The 23155-nt window shown below is 44.2% G+C and overlaps 1 protein-coding gene across 5 annotated transcripts in view; it reads left to right on the top strand.

The window, feature by feature from the left end:
• Window positions 1-23155, top strand: part of LOC134359825 (SH2 domain-containing protein 3C-like) — a 216378-nt gene that overhangs the window by 157277 nt on the left and 35946 nt on the right. The window contains exon 1 of one of the 5 annotated variants that reach the window (XM_063073531.1): window positions 5822-6153. The exons of the other annotated variants lie outside the window; for them this stretch is intronic. Within the exon in view, the coding sequence (XP_062929601.1) occupies window positions 6073-6153 (81 nt within the window). The 5' untranslated portion in view covers window positions 5822-6072. Of the gene's footprint in view, window positions 1-5821; window positions 6154-23155 lie in introns of those variants that run through there. 5 annotated transcript variants of the gene reach the window in all.

Here is a 23155-nt window from a genome sequence, read left to right on the forward strand (position 1 = left end):
CTTCCAGCGCCGCAAACTTGCCGATGCAGCATCCTGGAAGCACCCAACCACAGTCCGACTCCCGAGTCCGTCCGAAAACTTCGAGCCTCCAACCAGCTCTCCGACACCGAGCACCGAGCACCGAGCACCATCTCTGCTGAGCGCTTCGACCCCAGCCCCGGCCACCAGCAACAGGCAAAGCCGAGGACTTGGGGCCTTCCCCTCCGGAGATTCTTGATCGCACAGTAGCAGCGGCAGCGAAGCAGGCATTTCAGGAGTTTCTCCAGATGTTCCTCCATGCTTCTTACGGCTGTCTCCATCAAATCAGGATTGTGCACAGTATCCTACTTCACAAATACGGTATCAATTCGGATGCAGCCTTCTTGAGGAACTGCCGTTTAGAAGATGTTCTCACGAGTGGGGAGGTTATGCCTGTGGTAGAGCTGGATAAGTTTACAACCTCCTGAAGCCTCTTACGGTCCTGCGCATTGGTACCTCCATACCAGGCAGTGATGCAGCTAGTCAGGATTCCCTCCATGGTAGATCTGAAGAAATTTTCTAGAGTCTTCGGTGACATACCAACTCTCCATGAACTAATGAAGTATAGCTGCTTGCATGCCTTCATCATGACTGCATCAATAAATCAAGATGATAAGTCAAGTTAGTGCCTTTTTCATGATGTTGGTAAGGGAGAAGTGAACCTTGTTTTTCCAAATAACAATGCTACATTTTTTAAATCACCTAACAGACAAGATTTTTAAAAAGCGCTCTCGCCATCGTAGCACTCTTACAGAGCTGTGGCAAGACATCACTCTTGAACATGTACTGTACTTACAGAATAGTATTTTTCTTCTTGAAATGAATAGTATCATCCTGCAGGCATTACAGGAATAGCCTACTATATTCAGAGAAAATGGGATGTGTTTTTACTTATTTCAGGGCATTGCTGCAATTATTGCACGGGAACAGAGCAATCACACACCATGCGTAAGTGCTAGTTCCATGTATTAAATCATATGCACAAAATACTGAAGGAACTCTGCAAGTCAGGTAGCATCTGTGGAGCAGAATAAACAGTCAACATTTTGGAACTCCGATGATGACCTCGTCCCGAAATGTCAATGGAGTCCTGATGGATAAACATTGACTGTTTATTCCCCTCCACAGATGCTGCCTGACTTACCAAGTTCCTCCTGCATTTTGTGTGTGTTGCTCAAGATTTCAAGCTTCTGCAGGATCCTGGATGTATGATATAAATGGAATAGATTGCCCTGTAGATATTAGAGAATCACAGTGTGCTATTTTGAAAAATAACAGTTTCTTCAATACGTGATAAAAGGTGAATTCACCCTGTATGTATTACTGGAACTCTGCTCCCTGAGAACATATTGTATAACACAATTTATATGATGAAAAGTTACACACTTTTATATTTCGTGGAGAATTAGGACTTTCTATGTATGTTATTGAAGATGCAACACACTTTTATGTTGTTACATCCTGTTGTTTCCTTATCCAATTATCAGGATAACCTGCTGATAAACTTACTATTCTTCTCAGCTTGTCTCTTGGAATCACGTTTATACTACAGTCATTTTCACTGGATGCTCTCCTCTTCCCTGCTCTGCTTCATTCGCCACTGCCAGACTGAATAGTGAGTGCTCCCTCTCTATGTACTGGGAAAGAAGGATGTCCTCTTCACTTTGTAGGAATTCTATTTCCTTATCCCCTTTATCTACCTCTTCCGCCAATTAATTTCAGTGTAGCTGAAATCCCCTGTGATTCTTACTTTAGATTTCAGGTAGTTATTGATCCTTAAATATCTTCATCTCTTCACGTGTAGATGCTATTTCTGACTTTCTGGCGGCTGCATTGCTTTTTAATGGCATTATGTTACCTCATTTTTCTTCATATACTTCACTTTTCCTGCTTTCTGGTAGCTATTCTATTTTATTAGATCCTACAATGTTTGATTCAAGCAAATAATCTGGATCCGCTGAGTTTATTAATCTTTCCAGTTCCCTTTTTATTATAAACTTGGCGTATTGTAGTATATGGTCAATTTGATGCTTTTGATAGAGTTATTTTATCTTAAACATCCCTTTACATATATTTCTATAACCCTACTTATTCCTGATCCATTTATGAACAATATGTTTTATAGATAGAATAACACATCTTATATGTATATTAAAGAATAATTCAGACTGATGATATATTTACACATTACATAGTACAGTAATAAATTTTACAGCGAACCCAGTGAGTTTGAATGGAGAGAGAAATACAGAAGAACTCTTGAGCTCTTCTCCAGCCACAAATTTGCTTAATATCCAAGATTTGTTTGGAAATTAACAGAAGTAACACCCAATAGTCTGGAAAACCTACCAGTCAGGCACCATCAAAGCTCCGAGGATGCTAGATATTACTGTATAGTAATAAGGATATTCCACACTGCATGTGAGGATAAACCTGACTCTGATTCTGAATATTGCATGAAAAGCAAAAATATTGGAAGAAGCTAGAAACTTGAACTAAAAGTAGAAAATTTTGGAAAAACTCAACAGGTCATATAATATCAGAAAAATGAAATGGGCCTGGAAATGGGAATTTTGACCCATATTGTCCATTTCAACCATGATGTCCATTTATATTAATCTCATTTACTTGCCTGTGTTAGGCCCACATCCCTCTACTCCTTTCCTATCCAAGAACCTATCCAATATACAACGCTATCATAGTATCTGCCTCCAACACCTTCTCTGGCAGTTCATCCCAGATAGTTACCAACCTCTGTATGAAAAGCTTACCCTTCACATATCCTTTAAATTTCTCTCCTTTCACCTTAAACCTGTGTCTTCCCCCTTCCTTTTCAGTCCCGAAGAAGGGTCTCAGCCCAGAACGTCAGCTGTTTATTCATTTCCATAGATGCTGCCTGATCTGCTGAGCTCCTCCAGCATTTTGTGTGTGTTACCTTAAACCTGCGCCCTCTAGTTCTAGACTGTCCAACACTAGGTAGTAGTAGTGCGATCACTCAAGTCGAGTGTCATGTTCTCTTAAGGGGTTGTCTATTGTTGGGTCTTCAGGTGGCTGTAAAGGCTGATCCAGGGTCCACATGTGGGGTGGATTCCCTTCATGGAGAATGCTTGTGTGTGACTTTGTTTAATGTGGGGAAGCCGATGAATGGGCAGCCACCACATATTCCTTGACAGACGGGGAGCCAGGGTCCAGTGGCGTAGAATGTAAAACAACGGGGAACCCTTCACCACTGCAGCCTTCTTCCACCTTCATTGCTGTAGCCTTCTTCCATCTTCACTGCCATTGTGATGTGTCATTATCTTCCACCTGCTCCACCAATGAGGTCTTGGTTAGATCGCTCTTTGTCTGGAACCTCCCCTTTGACCTTACCAGTATGGGTGACCTTGCCTGGAACCCAATGCCAGATGGCTAAACTCCAGACGGCATCATTCCCTGAATCTCTGAACTCACAAGTCTCTCCACCACAACAAGGTGACAACCCTTAAGAAGATTTCCTACCTGATTCTGGCTATCTATCCTTTCTAGGCACACGTAATTTTATTAACCTCCATGAGGCCGGACAACATCTGTTGGGAGAGAAGCAGAGTTAATGTTCTTTGGGCAAGGATCTTTTATCAGAGTTGGGAAAAATTGTAAATTAGATGTTTTGCATGCAGAGAAGCTGAAGGGGCAGAGAGAATGCTTGTGATAGGATGTTGAATGATGGAGGTAGTAATGCAGAATGAGAGCGAGAGTGGTGAAGACTTGTTAATCAGCTGGCCTAACCGGAGCAGATGGCATTGGAGGAACTGAATGAAAATACTAGAAGTGAGAGAGAGAGAGAGTGGGAGGAAATTGAGAGATATAAAATACTGCAGATGCCGGAAAGCTGAAATAGAGAATGCTAGAAATAGCAGATCAGACAACATCAGTGTGGGAGAAATCACATTACAGATTGATGAGTTTACATCAAAACTGACCAGGCTGGTCAACAGAAATTGTGGAATTTTGTCCGAAGGGCTTTAATATGGTTTGTTGAAAGGTGAGATTGGAAATCAAAATTAGTGTGCAGGCGAGAATTCTGAAATAAAAATTGAAAATGCTGGAAATACTCAGCAGGTTAAGTGAGCATCAGTAGAAACAGAATCATTGACCTGAAATGTTAACTCCCACTTTTTTTCTCTACAGATATTCACTGACCTGCTACTCCCAGCATTTTCTGTTCTTATGGCATCCTGTAAATATTGTTGTAGAGAATATTACCCGTTGCACAGAAATGAACACAATAGTTAAATTGTGGCATAGAATAGACACGCTGGGAATTGAAATTACAACTGTATTAAACCTGGAGAAAGGTGTGTAGTTCTGGTCACAAGGTTAAAGGAAGGATACAAGTGTGCTGGAGGAGGGAGGAGGGGTTGCAGAGGAGATTCACCAGGATGTTGTGGGAATTGAAACAAGGAGGGGGTGGCTAAGTTGGCATTTTCTCTTTGGAGCAGAGGAGACTGAGGGGTGAGCAGTATATAAAATGTATACAATGAGGAGACTGAGGGGTGAACGGTATATAAAAATGTATACAATGAGGAGACTGAGGGGTGAGCAGTATATAAAATGTATACAATGAGGAGACTGGGGGGTGAACAGTATATAAAAATGTATACAATGAGGAGACTGAGGGGTGAATGGTATATAAAATGTATACAATGAGGAGACGGAGGGGTGAGCAGTATATAAAATGTATACAATGAGGAGACTGAGGGGTGAACGGTATATAAAAATGTATACAATGAGGAGACTGAGGGGTGAATGGTATATAAAAATGTATACACAGAGGGGGATGGATAAGGGAGATCGTTTAGATCTTCTTACTCATGATGGAGGAATGGAACTAAAACAAGATAACAGAGGTGAAAGATGGGAGGTTTAGAGGGAGGCGATGAGTAATATTTTCACACACAGTTGGAGGTGCTGGAGGCAGATATTCTTATAACATTTAGGAAGCGTCTATGCAAATACCTGAACTAGAAAAGCATAGAACCCTATAGTCTTAATGCAGATAGATGGGATTGGTGTAAGTAAATAGAAACGGGTAGAATGGACATAGTGGGCCGAATGGCCTGTTTCTCTGTTGGGTGCATTGCAGGAAAAAATATTTCTGTTAATTCTAACCAACTCCATCTCCCCACTCGCACAACCTGCGTTTGTATCAGAATATGGGAGCACACCAGTAGTCCTGGGTGTACGCGGAAAGCCGGCGGGACGGAGTTCCTCTTCTGCCAGCCGGACCGGGCAAGGAGGCGGCGTATTTTTATGCCACTTATGGGACATGACAGAGTGGGGATGAAATGGGTGTCACTGAAAGTGTTACAACGAAAGCAATTTTACAAGGAAGTAGGGACGATACCCGCTGTGTTCGCACAGACCCTGGCTGCTTCTTCGTATAATTAAAAGGCTGTGTGAACGGCTGGCTGCTCGCTCGCTGAAGCTCCAACCAACCTGCAGAGCCTGAAGCTGTCGGCACCGCGGGCTGCGAGCCTGCTTGTCCAGAAGGCGGCTATTTTTAATATATATTGTCTTTTTTTTCTGCCCTTTTTATTTGCCACTTTCCTCTCCCCCAGGAGAATTCCGGGAGCCTGGTTCTTGGCGTCAGCTAATGTGGTTTGTACTAGGCAGAAGGACTGAACATCTCGGCACAAGTGTTTTAGCCAGGAGTGGGTGGGTGGGTGGGTGGGCGTGAGGTGGAGGCGGGGGTACAGGACCAAGGTGGACTCGTTTATCCTTCCCCACGCATCCCCTCTCTCCACTACCAGCTCCCCATCAATTCCCGCTGGACTTGATTGCATTTTCATGAGCTGGGAGGCAGCTCCTGACAGTCATTGGCGAATCGTGGCAGAGCCGCCGAGTGTCAGGAGGAGAGGCGAACAGGAGGGTGATGCTCCTGTGCCCAGCACCATCTCTGGGATTGCACCAGAACCCCCTAATCCCACATCCTGAACCGCGAGGTATCAGGGAGAGCCCCGGGTCAGTTTCTTGTTAAAATCCTGGATTACACAGACATCTTTGGAAGAAGTGAAAATGACCGACAAGTGCAGTCTGTGGAGCGCGATCTCTGCGGCGGCTTGCTGCTTCTACCGCGGTTCCTTCATGCAGGTTCAGGTAAGGGGAGTATCCGGCATTAAAGTGATACACTTTGCATCCAGCCCGACTGTGTGCGCCGTACTCAGACCGAAGAGAAGCGAGGTTGCAGCACACAGTGCCAGCGTTCTGCAGATCTCTACTTTATGAATGAGATTTGCAAGTAGTAATTGTAAACTGTTTCATCCGACCCCACAGCGCTAGCATCTTGCTTTCTATCGCGGAAAGGTTGGTCGATTTTGAAATTCCTTAAGTAATCGCGTTAGCTTTGTGTTCTTCCACAGGTAGCGTCTAAACTCAGAACGCTAAATCTGTACATATTATGTAGTTATGTATATATTATCGGTAGTTATGGATATGATATAGTTATGTATATATTACATACACAGTTAAGCGTGAATGTGTGAGTGAATTACAGTTAAATTGATGGTTTGATAAAAAATTTCCGGTAGATACAGAGCACAGTGCAAGGGAGTCAAACTAATCCAAAGAAAAATACACTTTGGACAATCACACTCAGGATGTGTGTGTGTGAGAGAGAGAGAGAGCGAGAGAGTCACGCAGAGGATCGATGCAGAGAGGAACAATACTATTCAGAAAGAAAGCCACAAGCGATACAAAGAGAAGGGAAAGATTCATTTCCAATGAGAAATGAGACATAACAATAGGGAAAAAGACAGACGGGACGAGACGGAAAGCCCATAGATACTCTGGTGTAAAGCAGAGGAGGGAGAGATGCGCTCAGACACACAGTGAGACAAAGCTAAAGAGGAGACACTCGGGGAAACACAAAGCCGCATAGTTATAGGTTTAGGGCAACACACATACTTCTGGAGAAGGAGACATAAGGAAGAGGGACAGGTGGACTGTGACTGCCTTGTTCCAGTGTGTGCTGAATCTGTTGATCGTGATGATTCCGTTCTCTCAGTGATGTAATGCTGTGACCCTCCTTCATGTCGTCACTGAGTTCCACTGGAATTTGAAACGTGACCCCGTGCGCCACGCTCATAGTTTGAGAACAGTCCGAGTGTTCAATGACCTCGTCACTTTCTTGCCGCAGGCCTGAGGCAGGTTGGTATCTGGGAAGTGATGAGTAAAGTCTAGCTTTCTCATGCGGGGCGTCGTTCCTCCAGTAGTAGCCGAGATGGCAATGAATAATAATGATTTAGCAAAGTGGGAGGAATTTTGAACTCGCAGGATTCCACCTACCTCACACCTGCCACCCCCTCTACCACCTAACCTCCGATTTATCAAAGTGGAAGTGGGCGAAGGGGAATTTTAAATTTGTCATCTCGGATTATCTGACAGATCTCTCTCTCTCTCTCTCACACACACACACACACACACACAAACATAATAAAATCTGCAGAAGCTGGAAATCCAAAGCAACACACTCAAATGCTGGAGGAACTCAGCAGGTCAGGCAGTATCTACAGTCGAGGTTTCGGGCCGAGACCCCTCTTCACCCACACACAAACACAGCGGGGTGCCGGCAATGAATAGTGGTGGTGGCGACTGAGCAGGAGAGCCACCGGTTGTATCCTCCCCACTCCCGGTGACCGAGAACCCACTCAGTGGGGAAACTTTGAACCAGGCCCACACACACGCCTGGCAAAGAGATTAGGATTGGAGGAAGTAGCTCGAAGCAAGTCCATTGAGACAGCCCTTATCACGTCTGGAGATGCCGCGAGGGCGCGTAAAAAGCTCCCTCACACTGAGAGATGGATGTAGGATGTGTGTTTTGGGGATTCTGGCTTGTTTTTGTATATAGTAACATTAGTGTAGTGAAAGGAAAACAAGGAGCAGATGAACGAGTGGCTTCTCTTAACCTCTTTAGCATGGAGGAGCTGTTGGTCCTGTGGAGAACAAAGACACCTGGTGTTCAGTGATTCATTTCCTTCTAATGGCGGAGTACTCAACATCCAAAGGACGTTAAATGCGTTATTTTTATTTTATTGACGACTCTTGATGGGACTGACCTTCAATTATTGATAAATCATAACGCCCTGTAGGCATCATTGGGGTGGCCAACTGCGTGACCCTGGAAGTTCTTAGAAACACTGAAAACCTACAGCATAATATAGGTCCTTTGGCCCACGATGCTGTGTTGAACATGTACTTATTTTAGAAATTTCGTGCTGATTGTCTGAATTCATGGAGATTTACCTTCAATCCATGGAAGAGCGCGTTTGGAGTACCGCTATTTGCCCAGTTAGCCCACCCACAAACCCACCTACCTCTTGCATTGTCCCCCTTTTCCATGACCAATCCCTCTTAATCGATGTGAGTGTTGATGGCGGGCTATTCCACCACAGGCATGCTACGGCTTTATTTAGTGCTCTTCACCCGACATGCACTCGAACGAGGATCAGTGGAGAGAAAGCAATCTTTCGGCTTCCCTTCTTCAGAGCACCAGCATCGCAATCACACCTGAAGAACTGAACACGGACATGTGTGTCTGAATGGTTCCGTTCCACTAAGTGTGAGTAACTAGGCCTCGAGAGAAGGTGGGAGACGATGTAAAGTAAATTAACACACTGACTTTACAATCACTTTCTGTCTAAGTGTGGTCTTTATAATTGCAGCTTACTTTATACACTTTCTGCTCAGGAAATTGTTATTCGAGGTATCGACCAGATATTTAAACACAGCCACGTGGCCCCATACGCGCCATTTTAAGGTTCGATCAGAAACCGGACACTGGGGAAGGGGGATGGGGTAGCTGTATCTCAGCCCGCGGCCTTACAGCAGAAATTTTTAATTTACAAAATCTGACATGCACACTAACAACGTGAAATTAATGAATCTGTAAACTGAAAGAGAAATATCAGAATTCTTTTGGAAATACAGGGTAAGGGTGACGGGCCCATTAACGTAACATTTCTATTTTATCTCCAGCAGCCTGGAGTCAATTCATTTGGAATGCTGTTGGGGAGCTAATTTAATGTTTGTTTTATGTCGGTCGGAGTTTCAAAGCATCAATGCAGGGGCTACTTAAGTTAGCCGACGGAACACTATACTGTTCCCAATTTTAAATATGCTGGAAAATACTAGAAGAGAAATAGTTTCTAAGTTTGCAGATAGTGAGTGACAGAACTGGTATCTGTTTATCTCAGGGAGGGAAAATAAAGATTTTCAAATCCTACCAGAAACTGCCTCTTAAAACATTACATAGCTAATAAATTCCGGTTTAACTCTCGCGTAAATTGCAGGGATACAAACCCATTAAAATAACAGACTATCACCTCTGTGGAAATAACGATGGAAAATAGCAAATGGCATACATCCGAATTACTGGTAATAATCCCCAATCTAACATTGATTTAAACCCTTCAAAATAGCGGTTCTATATAAAATCAGCGATGATGGGATAGCGCAGCAGACTCGACGGGCTGAATGGCCTTATAGAATGTGCTGCGGTTGTGTAAAGAGATTCAGTGGCAACTTTCTAAAGGTATTGTGACAAATACTCAAGGTGGGAGAGAATGTTTGGGATGGGGGCGATTAGATGGAGGAAACTGATAGGATAGAGCTGATAGCCTATTTTGTTGTAAAATTTGATGACGGGGCGGGGGGGGGGGTCTCTTTTCATTTCTCTAATCCCTGGATGCCTCTTTGGTAATTTCCCCAAATCGGCACGGTTATTGGCCTGTCAGTTCCCGTTAGGTAAACAGTGACTGTCACACCCAAAATCTGAAAGAACTGTTTCTAAGGATCCAAACTGCGATTGTAGCGGGAAAAAAAAGCCTTTAAAATGTTGGGGGTAATCAGTCTTCCATCATCATGCTATTGTCTTCTGCCTGTTACAGACATTCTTTATCTGAACAAGCTGTTCGGGAAATTAAGGAGGAAAAGCTCGCCCGCTGCAGGAATGACATTTAAGGTCTCAGCAAGCAGCTGTACCGTGTTGTCCCTAGACCAATGGGAGTCTCTCCTTTGTGGTAGAGGTGACATCATTTCTAGCCAATAGCAGCTCTTCTAGATGACATCCAGAGAAGAAAGAGCCTGCTGACAGAGAGAGAATCCTTAACCTTTTCGGTACCAGAGCTTCCAGTAGCCCGACTGCTGTTAGAACAAAAACATTCAACATTACAGCGCAATACAGGCACACCGGCCCATCATATGTGCCGATCTTATAACCTACTCCAAAATCAATCTCAGCCTTCCCTACTACAAAGTTGCTGGTGAACGCAGCAGGCCAGGCAGCATCTCTAGGAAGAGGTGCAGTCGACGTTTCAGGCCGAGACCCTTCGTCAGGACATGGCCCTCTATTTTTCTATCAGTTTGCTGTCCAGTTCAACTTACACCCCAATTCATGAACCCCCAAAATAAGTGAGAGATATTCAAATGCAGAAGGCATCATTGTCGAGCCTGTTCTATCCTTTTTTTCTGGCAAATAGTCACCGCCACAAGGATAAACATAGAGTAAGCTGCTGATTGAAAGTAATTGCTTTAGAATTCACCCACAGCAGGGAGAATTCTTTGGTTTATAGCTGTGGATTGAGTTTGTGATTATTTCCCTGACAGTTCAGGATTTTGATTTTTTTTTGCACCTTGAAGTTTAAAGTGACGAGACTGGGTTTTGAGACTATTCGTTATGCTGGTGCAGTGGTGCCAGTCTCTGCGCTCCCATTGGCTGCTGAACTGTGACGTCTGCGCCGGAGGATTAATTGCTCCTGCACCAGGGTTGCAGATTTATGAAGAAATCATGCGCAGCTCATTACCGGGAACTTCAGAGTCCTGGGCATGATCAATTTGGTTAACCGTTCCTCCCATTTTTACAGCATTTTCCTGCTGCCGGCTGAAGTACATAGAGCGTAGAACCTTACGGCACAGTACTGGCCCTTCAACCCACAATGCTGTGCTGACCATTTAACTAATCTATAATCAATCTGCTTTCCCGCTTACATAATCCATTTTCTATCACCCATGTGCCTAACTAAGAGTTTGTTAAATGCCCCTAGTGTATCTGCCTCTTCCACCACCCCTGGCAGGACATTCCATGCACCCACCACTCTGTGTAAAGAACTTACCTTTTACGTGCTCCCCATACTTTCCACCCATCATCTTAAAATTATCCCCCCTCCTATTAGCTGCTTCCACCTTGTGGGGGGGAGTCTCTGGCTATCCACTCTATCTATGCCTTTTATCATTTTGTACAGCTCTATCAAGTCATCTCTCATTCTCTTTCATTCCAAAGAGCAAAGCCCTAGCTTGCTCAACCTTTCTTCATGAGCCACACTCTCTAGTCCAGGCAGCATCTTGGTAAACCTCCTCTGCACCCTCTCTAAAACTTCCACATTCTTCTTATAATGAGGTGACCAAAACTGAACATAATATTCCAAGTGTGGTATATCAAGGGTTCTGTACCTCATGGATCATTACCTCATGGCTCTTGAACTCAATCCCCCATCTAATGAAGGCTAACATACCATATGTCTTCTTAACAACCCTATTACCTTGCATGCCAACTTTGTGGGATGTGTGGACATGGACCCCAAGATCCCTCTGTTCCTGCCATTAACCCTAAATTCAAGTTCAACCTTCCAAAAGGAATCGCTTCACAGTTTTATGAGTTGAACTCCAAGTCGTTGAGAAGTTGTGATTGGAAGCTGGGCAGATGTCAGGCATTCACTAAGGATGGCACTTATACACACAGTGGCCACTTTATTAGGTATAACTGTATGTTAATGCAAATATCTAATCAGCCAATGATGTAGCAGGAACTCAATGCATAAAAGCATGCAAATGTGGTCAAAAGGTTCAGTTGTTCAAACGAAACATCAGAATGGGGAAGAAATATGATTTAAGTGACAGACCATGAAATATTTGTTGGTGCCAGACTGGGAGGTTTGAGTATCTCAGAAACGGTGACTTTCACACATAACAGTCTCTAGAGTTTACAGAAAATGGTGTGAAAGACAAAAAAAAAATCTACTGAGCACAGTTCTGTGGGTGAAAATGCCTTGTTAATGGGAGTTCAGAGAAGAATGGCCAGACTGGTTCAAGATGACAGGAAAGGGACAATAATTGAAATAACCGCGTGTTACAACAGTGGTGTGCAGAACAATGTCTCTGAAAGCACAACACATTGAGCTTTGAAGTGAATGGTCTACAGCAGCAGAAGAGCACGACTTCACAGAAATACACTCAGTGACCACTATATTAGATACGTCGCTGTGAGGCGGTGCAGGGGTAGCGTAGGGAACGGAGAGAGGGCTATTCCCTGTTGAGACCTGTGAGGGCAAGTGGCTGGCAGACATGTCCAAGCCCAACTACAAGGTGCATTTGGTTACAGAGATCACTCAGTCCCCTCCCTAGCTGGTTTCACCCATGCTTTGAAGCCATGTAATTCTGACATGCCAATCGAAGCTCTGGCACAGATGCTGCTCCAATCTCTCTTCCTCACTTTTCAGATCCTGCACCATTTCACTCTTGGTCCAGGGAGTAGCACCCCCAGCTCATTGGTCAGAAAACTGTAAGTTTTAATCCACTGTTGATGCACAACATAGGCCAATTATGAAGAATCTATCTGTGAGGTGGGACAGATTTTACAATCCAAACCACTTCCAAAGGATACTTGTTTCATTTGTATATAACTCGATGGACGTTTTTGATACACTGGTGCCATTCTTTTTGAGCACCTCATCATCTCTTCAAAGGTCCTCTCATTCCCACCCTGCTATCTCCTTTCCTTTTGGCTGCCTCAGATAGATAGATAGATAGATAGACAGACATACTTTATTGATCCCGAGGGAAATTGGGTTTCGTTACAGTTGCACCAACCAAGAATATAGTATAAATATAGCAATATACTGCCCCCTTGCATTGCCCGTGCCTCAGAGACCCGGGTTTGGGGTCAGGAATGCTACAAGAAGATGGAACATAAACCAGGTGGACCCATTTGGTGGGTGGATGTGGACTATGCGTGCCAACGACCTGTGTTGACAATTCATCTCTGAGGAAGTGCAGCAAAGCCCGTCATTCAGATGAGAAAGTAAACCAAGAAAGTCATAAATGATGCTTTCATTCTATAAGATGAAGATCAAGGTAATTCCCAGGTGTGCTGGGCAACACTGGAGTGGTATGGTAGGGTAGCGGTTAGTGTAACGCTATTACGGCGCCAGTGACCCAGGTTCAATTCCGCCGCTGTCTGCAAAGTTTGTACGTTCTCCCCATGACCACATGAGTTTTCTCTGGGTATCTGGTTTCCAAAGATCAGAATCAGGTTTAATATCACCGGCATATTTGTGAAATTTGTTAGCTTTGCAGCAGTAGTACAGCACAATACATGATAAATAAAAGAGAAACTGAATTACAGTAAATATATATATGTATATTAAATAGTTCAGTTAAAGTAAGTATTGCAAAAACAGAAATTTAAAAAAGTCTTGAAGTAGTGTTCATGGGTTCAATGTCCATTTAGAAATTGGATGTCAGAGGGGAAGAAGCTGTTTCTGAATCATCGAGTGTGTGCCTTCAGGCTTCTGTACCTCCTTCCTGATGGTAATGGTGAGTAGAGGGCATGTCCTGGTTGTGGGGGTCCTTAATGATGGATGCTGCCGTCCTGAGGCACTGCTCCTTGAAGATGTCTTTGATGCTCTATAATGGAGCTGACTAATTTTACAACTTGCAACTTACTTCGATGTACGAGTTTGCAGGTTAATTTGTCACACAGGTGCAAATGGTCATTGCAGACTCATTGGATTGGAAGGGCCTGTTTCTCTGCTGTATCTCTAAATAATAATAAAAATAAATAAATTTGTCCCTCAGCCAATATAACATCACGAACAACCTGCTTGAGGAACTCAGTGGGCTGAGCAGTTCTGGGGGTGAGGGGAGGAGTTGGCAAAGTTTCCTGAGAATGGAGCAGATAGATGGCTGGTATAAGTAGGAGAGGGGAGTGGTGGGAGAGGAGCCCAAGATGATTAGTGAACTGAGGAAGGGTGGCTTATCTGCAGCTCCAGGTTCCAGCATCAGCAGCCTTGTGTGTCTCAGTGTCACAATCACGTTCTGGTTTCTGGGAACGTGCACGTTCTGGCAAATTTCCTGCTTTACAATTTGTAAAGGCCCTTGTATATCCACATCTTTCTTTGAAAAAGGACATAGCTTTCAGGAAAGAGGGGAATATTTCAAGGCTAGTTCGTTTTTTATTCTGGGAATGGTCAGTGCCTGGAACATGCTGCTAAGGCAGCACTGAAAGCAGACAGTAACATTGAAGAGGGATTTGGACAAACATATGAACAGGTGGAGAATGGAGAGATATACACCAATTACAGGCAGATGGGATTAGTTAAAATTGTCATGATTGGCACAAGTATTTGTGGGTCTTATACCAGGTGATTTCTCTCCAATATATGTTCCCTGAGCCGTCGAAAATGGTGGTGAACCTGCTCATAGCTAAGCATTTCTTGTCTTCTCTTCTCACAATAAAACTAACAGAATTGGAATTCTTCAGGGAGCAGGGGGGCTCTGATCCGGCCTCTGACCCCATTAACCGTCCCGTCGCGGGGCAGTCAGGGTCGAAGGCAGCATCAGAAAGGTCACAACTAGAAAACCAGGTTTGTCATCTGTATCCTGGTTACTGCTTAGGTCAATATTAATCTGTTCACGTTCCAGAGAATCACACCATGCAATGTGTAAAGACTGTTTGTATTGGTTAGAAAAGGTCACAACCTTCATTTCAACCAATACTGTGACTGAGGAAAGTCAAACGGAATCATCTCTTAGAAATGTAAAAGTGATTATTCTGGGCTCTGTGAATTTGACTTTTTGAATTGTGCTAGCTAGTCTTTTTAATCCTAGTTGCACCCAGACATGGAATCAAGCACTTTATCTTAAAAGTAGAATTCTCAGTTTTTTAATGGGGAGCCCTTTATATTTACCATGCAGTGTTATAATTGATAGTCTTTATCAGAGTGAGCTGCATCAGACTGTTAGAACTATGAACCTTACGATCATAACAGGTGTTACAATCGTGTTAAAAGTAGGAGCTTTATTATCAGCATGGGGCGTAGCAGGCACTGTTACATCTGAGAGTTCTTACTATCAGTGCAGTGCAGCAGTGTTATTACTGGGAGTCCTGCAGTAGAAGTGAGAACATTGGCTTAGTAGTGTGCCAGTGGGATATGGGAGACATTTTAACTCCGTGGACACGGAGTATTTGAAAGGATACTTGCCTTTCATTGTACATTGGCAAGTGTGACTGGCTTGGTGGGCATCTCGGTCAGCATGAAGCAGAATTAGAATCTGGTTTATTATCGCTGACGTACAGTATGTTGTGAAATTTGTTTTGCTGCAGAAATACAGTGCAATACATAAATATACGACATGTTACAATAAGAAATATATATAAGTGTAAATATGTAGTGCGAAAACAGAGCAAAAGTATTGAGGTAGTGATCATGGGATCATGGACCGTTCAGAATTCTGATGGTAGAGGAATAGAAACTGTTTCTAAACTCTGAGTGTGAGCGTTCAGGCTCCTGTGCCTCCTCCCTGATGCTAGTAATGAGAAGAGGGCATGTCCTGGGTGGTGGGAGTCCTAATCATGTACGTATACCACTTTTTTGATGCATCAACATTTGAAGACATCCCCAGTGGCGGGGATGGAGCTGGTTGAGCTTACAACCCTCTGTAGCTTTTTCCGACCCTGTAGCAGTGGCCCCTCCATGCCGCACGGTGATGCAACCAGTTAGAATGCTCTCCACGGGTACGGAGAACAGTTTGACCGGAATGGCCTGAGTTCGTGCTGAATGACTCTGAGCTACTGGGGATAAATATGTAAGAGTCCATCTCCACCAGCTTGAAAAGTCAGTGTAGCTCTTCCATCTAAACAAAAATGTGATCTTTGCTGATGTTGTTTGTCACTAATTCATCATTCAAGTGGGCACCTTTCTTCCTTGGATTTTAGATAGTGAACACCATCAGGAGGTGAGGTTTGTCGAACTGAATCCAATGATATCTTCACATTAAGTCTAACCATTCAAACTTCCCACAAGTGAGTGTCCGTATTCTGACGCAGGAATCTGACCACTTCCTTCAATCTCTCCTCTAATCTCTCTTCCCCTTCCCGCTCTTCTCATTTCATCTCATCCCATCTCAGGACGTCATCATCATCTTTATGTGCCATATGGTAAGACGGAGGCGATCATGGTCTTTCCATGACCATGATTGTTCTTGGTAAATTTTTCTACGGAAGTGGTTTGCCATTGCCTTATCCTGGGCAGTGTCCTTACCCGGCGGGTGACCCCAGACATTACCAATACTCTTCAGAGATTGTCTGCCTGGTGTCAGTGGTCGCATAACCAGGTTTTGTGATATAGACCAGTTGCTCATACAACCTTCCACCACCAGCTCCCATGGCTTCATGTGACCATGACTGGGAGGACAAGTAAGTGCTACACCTTGCCCAAGGGTGACCTGCAGGCTAGCGGAGGGAAGGAGCGCCTTATACCTCCTTTGGTACAGATGTATCTCTACCCAGTCATCCCCGGACTGTAGTGGTGAACAGAGTTCTTTCATTTCCTTCCTTAGGGCATTTAGCAAAGTTCGGATGTACTAAAAATTGAGTCTGGAACCTTTCTGCATACAGGCGATACACTGTGGCGCTTTTAAGTTTTTGTCATTCCACTTAACAAATCAGTGAAATAGAACAGCACTGCATAAGAACAAGCCCTTCGGCCCACAATGTCTGTGCTGAACACAGTGCCAAATTAAGCTCAATCTCTTCTGCATGTGCATGATCTGTACTCCTTTAATTCCCTGCATATCCATGTGTTTATCTAGCAACCTCTTAAATAAATGCCTCTATCATATCTGCTTCCATCACTACATTCAGGGTACCTAACACTCTGTGCGTAGAGAATTTTGTCCCACACACCTTACTTAGTCTTGCCCCCTACCCCACCACGCACTTTAAATTCATGATCTCTAGAAGTAATATTTACCCTGGGCTATTGCTTCAATTTGGAAGCTGTAGCTTAAATAGGTAACGGGAATTTCTGAATTACTTGTTGTCCTCCACCCGTTCGAGCTGACGCCCTTGCTGTCTACCAACTGTACTGAAGCAATGCATTGAAATGCAGCCGGTAAATGACATTCCAAAGCCACCACTACGTGTTTTACAGACTGGTTATTATGCTTCATCTCCCACCATCCTTAGCTTGAACTTTGGCAATGCCAGGTACAAGGAGGGAAGTTTTTGTCTCAAATCAAACATAACTTTATGGCTGAATATCGTCAATATAGTGGTGGGGTGGAGATATGGCTCTACCAAAGGAACCGTAAGGCACTGCTTTCCTCTGCTAACCTGCAGGTTGTTCTTGAGCATGGTATAGCTCCTGCTTAGTGACCCCCCCCCCCCGCCCGACTCAGGGTAATGTGAAGCCTTGGGAGCTGGTGGATATCACAAGTTTGGATTATGTGACCATCGACACCAGGAAGACAATCTCTGAAAAGTATGGATAATGGGAGGAGTCACCCGCCTAGTAAAGACACTGCCCAGAAGAAGGCAATGGCAAACCACTTCTGTGAAAAATTTGCCAAGAACAATCATGGTCACGGAAAGACTACGGTCACTCACGTCATAGGACGTGGCACAAAACGAATGAACAATCATGAATAGTCCAAAAGGAAGAGGGTATAATTACACCTGTTTGTGGTTGAAAGACCAGCAAAGTACCTTTTGGGAGAGATTGGAGTTAGGTACTGAATGAGGACAGTTGTAAGTAATACAGAAAATTTATAATACAATTTTGAGCGTAATGGGCACATCATAGATTATTGAAGAAAGTGTTGCTGGAGTACGATAGAGCTCAGCCATAAAGAACATGAGCTACTTACATTTCAGTGAGTGACTCACCACTGATGCATCAAAAACATTTCCCGTAAACCGAACACTACCAGTAGTGCCATTATTCATGTTCTATTTACAGGTTATTGATCCTTGTGCTGTTTTCAGAGGGCAGATCACTGGAGCAGAAGGGCGATAAGAGAAAATTACGTCCATTGGTAAAATAAACTGCAAGTGTTGGGAAGGTTTTGTTAATGCAGCGCCTCACATTCTTGCTGCTTCCCTGGTGCTCCTGGTCCTCAGTCCCCATGTCTTGCTCCCAACTGTGCCCCAGTTCTTGCATCCATTTCATTCACCCTGGCTCCCTATTTTCTTCCTCCACATCTCAGCTCACCCCTCTAACACCACCATGTTCATCTGCCACTGCATCTTTGCCCTCCACCCTCCACACTGACTCTACACCCATGCTCATAAGACCAAAAGATATGAGAGCAGAATTCGGTCTTTCGGCCCATTGAGTCTGCTCCACAATTTGATTATGGCTGATTTATTGTCAGTCTTAACCCTATTCTCCTGCCTCTCCTGGTAACCTTTGACACCCTTACTAATCAAGAACCTATCAACTTCCACTTTAACTATACCCGACAAATTGGCATCCGCAGCCGTCTGTGAACTCCACAAGTTCACCCCGCTCTGGATAAAGAAATTCCTCCTGATCTCTGTTCTAAAGGAACCTCCTTCTATTCTGAAGCTGTGCCCTTTGGTCCTAAATTCTCCCATTATTTGAAACATCCACTCTGTTTAGGCCAGGAGTTTGCAACCTGGCGTCCACGAAGTTAACCCTTGATTAATGGTAGAGTTCTATGGCATAAAAAAGGTTGCGAACTCCTGATTCAGGCCTTCTGACCTTTTTTACTCAACCCTTTCCCACCTCTTCAGCACCATATACTTAATCAGTTTTTCAGCTTTTGCCTCATCTCCAGAGTCCATGCTGCTCCCTGTATCCTTGCCTCCCATGCTGTCGCCAAACACTTGCTCCTCCACCACGTGCTCGTGCTGACCCTCTGCCCCCTCCCCATGTTTTTACTCCTTTATGTCTCATGTTGTCTTTCTGCTACCTTCCACCCCTGACTGTTGCTAACTCCAGATTATCTTGGTTACCCCAACCCAACCCCCATGTTATTCCCTGCTTCATGTTCTTCTTCCCACAATTTCTTGCTCCTGACCCCACCCTATGTTCTTGTTGCCCACCACCCCATCTTCCTACTGCCCAATGCGCGGCTTCCTGGTGCCTCTTGTTGCCACCCTCTCCTGCAGAGCGGATGAATTAGTTGGAGGCAGATTCAAGAAGGCTCAGAATCGATAGTTTATCCAGGTTAATTGGTTTGCTCTACGTAAGATTCAGATTTATTTACTTAAGAGGAAATAAAAACATATAGTGAAATGCGACATTTGTGCTAAGAACCAAGGATGTGCTGGGGGGAAGCCCACAATGTTCAACACAACAACATGTTCAATGCAACAGCAACAAACAAGACAAGGCACCAACAGGAAAACAAGCCTCTTTCTCATCCTCCCACTCACCCACACACAGAAAGGGGCCTCCAATCCCAGCAGTTGTTGGCCTTAGACATTGGGTCTCCAACCTTTAGTCCCTGGCCCAGACTCACAGACATTGGATCATCCATCCTCCATTCATGCCAATGGAGAGGCTTCAACCTAAGCTCCTTGACCTCCGAACTTGCCAACTTTGGTCTTTGACCTTTGGACTTTGTCGACTTCTGGGTATCGACCCCAGGACTCACTAATCATGAGACTTTGACCTCTGGGTCTTGACTTCCAGACTCACTGACCTTTGGCTATTGACCCCAGAGATTTGCCAGTCATGGGACTTTGTAACATCTCACATCCACCCATGCTTAAATCTGGGTACAGCATTAGTAAAATGCTGTGTGGTTGGTCACTTTTCAGTATTTGAAAAGAACTTGTTGAGTGGCGGGGGAGATTAGCATTGCGGCCTCTGTAGTTAGATAAGGAGAAGTAGACGGTTGGATGCCTGGCTACATGGTGGACCAATTCATGTCCCCATACCATACTGCAGTCGTACCTTCCCACTTGCTATGTCACCATAGATTCCAGCAAATTTCTATAGATGTACTGTGAATTGTGACTGGTTGCATCACCATCTGGTATTGAAAGGCCACCGCAGAGGATTGAAAAAAGCTACAGAGGGATGTAAGCTCAGCAGGCTCCATCATGGACACAAGACTCCCATTGAGGACATCTTCGAAAGGCAGTGGCTCAAGAAGGCAGCTTCCATCACTGAGGACCTTCACTGGCCAGGACATGCATCTCTTCTCATTACTACCATCAGCGAGGAGACACAGGAGCCTGAAGATATACACTCAACATTTTAAGAAATGCTTCTTCCCCTCTCCCATGAGAATTTTGAACAGACTACGAACACTACCTCACTTTTTGCCTCTTTTTCACTACTTACTTTTATATATATTCCTTACTGTACCTTACTGTAATTTTTTAGGTATGGCACTGTGTTGCTGCCTCAAGGCACATATTTCACAACATATGTCAGTGATAATCGAACCGATCCTGATTCTGCAGTAGTATTTGTGGATCCCAGGAAGAATGCACATCCGCCACTGCAGAACATAAAACAAGTTCAGAGAGACAAGGGACCTCTGATGTTGAAACCTGGAGCAGCAAACAAGAAGCTGGAGGAAATCGGGTGGGTCAGGCAGCATCTCAGGGGGGAAATGGACAGTCAACGTTTTGGGTCTAGACCCTTCATCTGGATGTATGAGGGGTCTTAATCTGAAATGTCACCTGTCCATTTCCCTCCGGAGAGGCAGCCTGCCTCACTGACTCATCCCTGGTCTCCAGGGAGCTGCCTGCAAATCCAGGTTATCTCTTGCCTTAGGTGGAAATCTGACTAAATTCACCTGCGTCATTACTGACTGAGAGGCTTGGGCGCGAAGGAGGTTGGAATGGATGAGGGAGTGGAAAATTGACAAGATGATAAAGAAACGTCTTTCTCCTTTAATTTGTTTGCAGCCTGCAGCTTCCTCCTGGCAGTACATTCCATCCCATGCATTATGCAGTAAAATATTAGATGCAATATTATTTTTAACATTGTAGTTTAAAGTAAAAACATGACAAAATTGCAGTTACCAGCGAGAAGCCAAAGTGGTCATTCAGCTTTAGAGTGATGTTGAATTCCATGCCTGTTGGTTAATAGAATGTGTTCACTCTGGGGGGTTTGCTTCTCTCTTCCTGTGTACAGCATTGGCAGGTGCAGTGTACATGCTGCAGGACACCATGGCCTGTATGCTTTACAGTAACTTCCTGCTAGGGTCAAGGTCTTGCTTTGTGTATACATCTCTTTCTCTTGTAGATCTGTATTCAAAAGTACACAGACACATGTAGGTAAACAAACACACACATATAAATGCATCAGTAGCTGTACATTTGCATTACACCTGTATATACTGTACTCTGCAAATATATATAGATTGCTGCCTAAGACTTTTGCACAGTAATGTATATTATGTCTTTCCAGTTACAAAACAACACTTAATACTATTGAGCTAATATAAAGCTAAGTAACCTTATTTCTGTTTCCCAACCACCTTCCTATTTTAACCAATAAACAGTAATGCACAAACATCTTAGGCACCCTAACTATATAATAAATACAGGAAATTCTGCAGATGCTGGAAACTGAAAGCAATATGTATGACCCTAATGATATATATCTATATCTGTGTATACATATATATATCTAAGACTTTTGCACAGTACTGTAATATATGAGTCCGTTATGCATCATGTTCCACAGTTCAGTGCAATTTGCCAAAGAATGCTCAGTTCTCCATCTTCAAGCTCAGTTACCAAGGCATTTGAGCACTTCCTTGTCCTTTTCTCAGCCTGTGCCTTGCTGTATTTCAGTGGTGGCCGTGGGCAGGGTGGAGGTGAGGTGTGTGCAAAGGAGGAACGGGAAACTGCCCGCTGAAAGCCTGCAGTGAAGCGCATTGTGAAGGAGATGCAGCTGAACCAGACATTACCTCATCTTCCTGTAGCCTCGCAGGCACCGTGCAGCGGGGGAGGGGCAGGAGCGAGCCGCATGAATCCAGCCTGCGTCAGGTGCCTGGGTGTTAATGAAAACTCATCTCATTCAGTCGACGTGATTAATATTCCAATCAGCGGAAAACCCAATAATACACTCTCTACATTATTCAATGCTATTTTTCCTCCGGATTTTATGTTCAGTGTTACTTAAAATATTTGTTATAAATGAAAAATGCAAATAAGCAGTTATAAATAAGCAAGGAACAAAGAATGAAGCAGAGAGAGATTTCAAACATTTTAAAGTAAACTGATTGTTGTTCTGCTGTAATGTCAGTTACAAGGCAGGAACATAGTTTCTTTCCTGTTTCCTTTGGCCTATCCCTTCTGTTCCTTCCTAGCAGGCTCCACGGTAGCACAGTGCTTGCTGCGACACTATTACAGCCTGGGGCAGTCCGGAGTTTGGAGTTCAATTCTGGCGCCATCTGTAAGGAGCCTGTACGTTCGCCCTGTGAACTGAATGGGTTTCTTCTGGGTGCTCCAGTTTCCTCCCACAGTTTAAAGACCTATCGATTCGTAGGTTAATTAGTCATTGTAGCTTGTCCTATCTTGACTATATCTCTTCCCACCATATCTCCTGTAAAAATGCTATTCCCTTCTCTCAGTTCCTTCATCTCTGCTACATCTGTTCCCAGGATGAAGCTTTCCTTTCCAGGACATCAGAGATGTCCTCCTTCTTCAAAGAACGGGGTTTCCCTTTCTCCACCATGAATGCTGCCCTCACCTACATCTCCTCCATTTCCCAAACATCCGCAATAACCACATCTTCCTGCCGCCTTAACAGTGACAGAGTTCCCCTTGTCCTTATCTACCACCTCATGAGTCTCCGCAGCCAACATATCATTCTTCTCAACTTCTGCCATCTCCAAAGGGATCCTACCACAAAACACATCTTTACCTCCCTCACCACCCCCAACTCTTCGCTTTCCACAGGGATCCATGATTCCCTTGTCCATTCATCCTTCCCCACTAATCCCCCTCCAGGAATTTACCCCTACAAGAGGACAAAGTGCTACACCTACCCATTCACCTCCACCCTCACCTTCATTCAGGGTCCCAAACATCCCTCCCGGGTGTGGTAACACT

This window comes from Mobula hypostoma, chromosome 21 (assembly GCF_963921235.1).
Source record: "Mobula hypostoma chromosome 21, sMobHyp1.1, whole genome shotgun sequence".
NCBI lineage: Eukaryota > Metazoa > Chordata > Chondrichthyes > Myliobatiformes > Myliobatidae > Mobula > Mobula hypostoma.